At 41.3% G+C, this 3,283-nt stretch overlaps 1 protein-coding gene across 1 annotated transcript; it reads left to right on the top strand.

Annotated features, from left to right (window-relative positions):
- Positions 1–269: 269 nt before the first annotated feature.
- Positions 270–2,081, top strand: LOC121408611 (melatonin receptor type 1B-B-like). The gene is made up of 2 exons (XM_041600139.1): positions 270–1,204; positions 1,632–2,081. The coding sequence occupies exons 1-2, from the start codon at positions 433–435 to the stop codon at positions 2,057–2,059; spliced, it is 1,200 nt and encodes a 399-aa protein (XP_041456073.1). The 5' UTR covers positions 270–432; the 3' UTR covers positions 2,060–2,081.
- Positions 2,082–3,283: the final 1,202 nt, after the last annotated feature.

Genomic DNA, 3,283 nt, shown 5'->3' with positions numbered 1-3,283 from the left:
TTTTCCTCAAACTTGTCACATTATAGGTGTATATCCGCCGAGGCCAAGACTTGGAAGATGCCAATGATTATGTTCTTCTCAAATCTCAATATATGACACCATCAACTAAAAACTGCACCTTATACCACAGGAGTTAGATCATGACCTTAAAACGATGTCACCAGCTCTCAAAAGAAAATTAATCTAAGGTGGTATGAGGTATTCCTCGATGATTTTTTTATTCTCTCCTTCAAAAAGGGGATTTTGATTATTTCGTTCTTTAATCAATGAAATGACCCATTTAAACACCGCGTTATAAAGCGAATATACCAAAGTCCATAAAAAGGGGGTGAAGGTGAAGTAAAGAACAAAAAACATCAAGTCCATCGTAAAACTGTTATTGACGCCATTCAGAATTTTGTTTTGATGACATAATAATTGTTTAACGGAAAGATGGAGAATAATTATACAGAGGAAGTGAGTACGGATATTATGATAAACCTCGTCACGATGACAGGTATACCGATGTCGACAATGAACTCGACTGCGACACCGGAAGGTGGGGGTCAAGGATGGGGCGTGGGCAGGATCGAAAACAACATCGCAGTGCGCACCGTCTACGGAATCATCGCGATGACTGGAATCCTAGGAAACTTCCTCGTCTGCTTCGCGCTCTTCAGGAACGCAACACTGCGCACGCGTACCAGTTACTTCATCATCCATCTCGCCTTCACTGACCTTTTGACCTCTACCTGGACCATTCCATTTCACTTGTTTCCCGATCCTCCGGGAGTGGCTGACAACACGAACGGCGAGATCGTTTGTAGGCTATACATCTCCAAATTCCCGCTGTGGTGCACCATTTTCGCCTCCGTATACAGCCTCGTGAACGTCACCCTCGAGCGATACTTCGCGGTCGTTCACCCAGTCAAGTACAAGATCCTATTCTCTAGGAAGTGGAGTGCTTTGATGATGTCTGCGACGTGGGTCATCGGTTTTCTCTCCAACATCTACTTCTTCTGGTTGTACGATGCTAAAGAAGGGTCTTGTGACTTCGTTGGTTATCCATCGGTGCCGGCTCAACGCATCGTGGGAGTCTATACCTTTGCCGTTGTGTATGTCATACCAATTGTGGCTACCTTGTTCTGCCATCATAAAATGATCGCATCGCTCAAGAAACAACTGGAAACTCTGAGACAAGAAAGACGAGAGAAAAGAGCAACAGGTATCGTACGCAGCAATATATTTGGTTTGAAATTTTAGGCTTTTACTTATTACACCCTCCCCCTCCCCTTCCAAAAAAAAGTCTTACCCCAAAGCTCTTATGAACTATAGATCAGTTTGTCGGCTATTCTAATTGGATTCATTATCATTCGTAACTACATATATCTGACCAATAATGAATAAATTTCCAAAATAAACCAAAGAAATATTATGTTTCTTATAATCGTGATGTACGCCACTGCGCCGCCTTCAAATCAATTTGGAAGAAACAGCTAGTATCATATTAACGCAGGAAGGTCTTTGCAAATGTGCATGTTCTAATAACGTCGAACATAACTTTCTAAAGCTTGAAACTTATAAAATCACAGGTGTATATGTCGAAGACACTATAATGTTCCAGCTTTATGTTTCTTTCTTATCATTGATAGGTCAAAAGCCAAAGAAGGATGCTAACGCTTGGCAACTCAAAGCTGCACACGAGATCCAGAAGACACTCTTGGTCGTCATCATCACCTACATGATCTGCTGGGCTCCCAATCAATTCATCTTCTTCGCCTTCAATATGGGTGCTCCGGTGGACTTCACCCAACCGTACTATCACGTTTCAGTTGTCTTTGCGCTCTTCAATTCCTGCCTCAATCCATTCATCTACGTCTACAAAAACAAATATTTCAGAAGAGGGTTGTTGGAGTCGTTAGGTTGTCCCGAAGGAATGCTAACCTTCCTAAACCGGATTGGACCAGCCAGTACCGGCACAGCAGAAGGGGAGACGCCTACCAATACCCTGGAAAACACCGCTGGTGCTGGCGTAAGTGGTAGAGCCTCGGGACACAGTACCAACGATTCCTTGGTTTGAACCGAATGACAATAATTAGGCCTAGGAGGCCTAGGAGTATGGTCGACGCGCGTGTGCCGGCCAATTAGGGGCGGCGCTTCTATTTTCTTAAATGAGAAGATGAACATAATCCGTTGTTCATGACATTGATGTTGATGGTAGGCGCTGCAAGAAAAGGCAATTCAGTTTCGTTTTGGCAAAAACCCCGACTTGCCCAATCGAATGGCCATTCGGTGAAGGAAGTCATGCTACTGCACTCCTCATGAATGATTTTTTATGACATTATATTCTGAAAAAATATTGTTGAACTGCTGAATCTGCGGTATTATTGATGTTGTTGATACGGTATTTTTGGCTTCTTGGATGCTCTATTCATTCCAATATTCTCAGATCCGTTGCCTAAAGATCTATATCCTATTTTCAAGTATTTTTTTTTTTACTAATCCTTCATTTTGCTTCGTTCTTTTCATGCGCACAATGAACGTGACGTTTGAAATTAAATTATGATATGGTTTCACACTTTTCTGTAGAAATATATGGTAATAATACTATCACAGGGATCCGATCAGCCAAATCTTATTGGTGACATTCATTGTTAATTTCTGTTATCTGAGAGATTAACCCAAATATGAAAATTATTTTTTAGCTTAGGGATTTGACCATCGCCACTTTTATAGTAACGTACATCAGCAGGTGTTTGCCGTTGTTAATTTGTACTCATTAATTTGGGGGCGTCGTGGTCTAGTGGTTAAGTGGTCTTTTCATTGGAGGGACGTTGGTTCGATTACCAGCCATGGCATGTTTTCCTTCAGCAAGAAATTCACCCACATTGTGATGCACTCAGCCCAGGTGAGGTGAATGGGTATCCTGCAGGATTAATTCCTTGAATGCACCAAGCGCCTTTAGTATAGCTAAAGCCGGGGTAATATATAGCGCGCCATTGAATAGTCAACTAATAGATAATCAGTGCCTCAAAAATGCCGTATAATTATTATTACTACAGACAAATATATTATCAAGAATTTCTTGAAAAAGCTGTTACCGAGAAATAAAGTACCAATGGAAGAAGCGCAAATTGTTAGGAAGGCATGTCACTTTGGTATGTTCATAAATGTCACTTTGAACTTGAATAATCCGATTGTCAGTTTCGAAATTCCACATCTCGGGCTTAAATTTTGAACACCTCTATGAACCTTGAATTTAAATCGGCTTTTTAGAAGGGATGTCCCAAGATATCTCTGATTA

Source organism: Lytechinus variegatus, chromosome 2 (genome assembly GCF_018143015.1).
Source record: "Lytechinus variegatus isolate NC3 chromosome 2, Lvar_3.0, whole genome shotgun sequence".
Lineage (NCBI taxonomy): Eukaryota > Metazoa > Echinodermata > Echinoidea > Temnopleuroida > Toxopneustidae > Lytechinus > Lytechinus variegatus.
The sequence above is the reverse complement of the archived record's forward strand: the minus strand, read 5'-3'. Positions and strand labels throughout refer to the sequence as shown.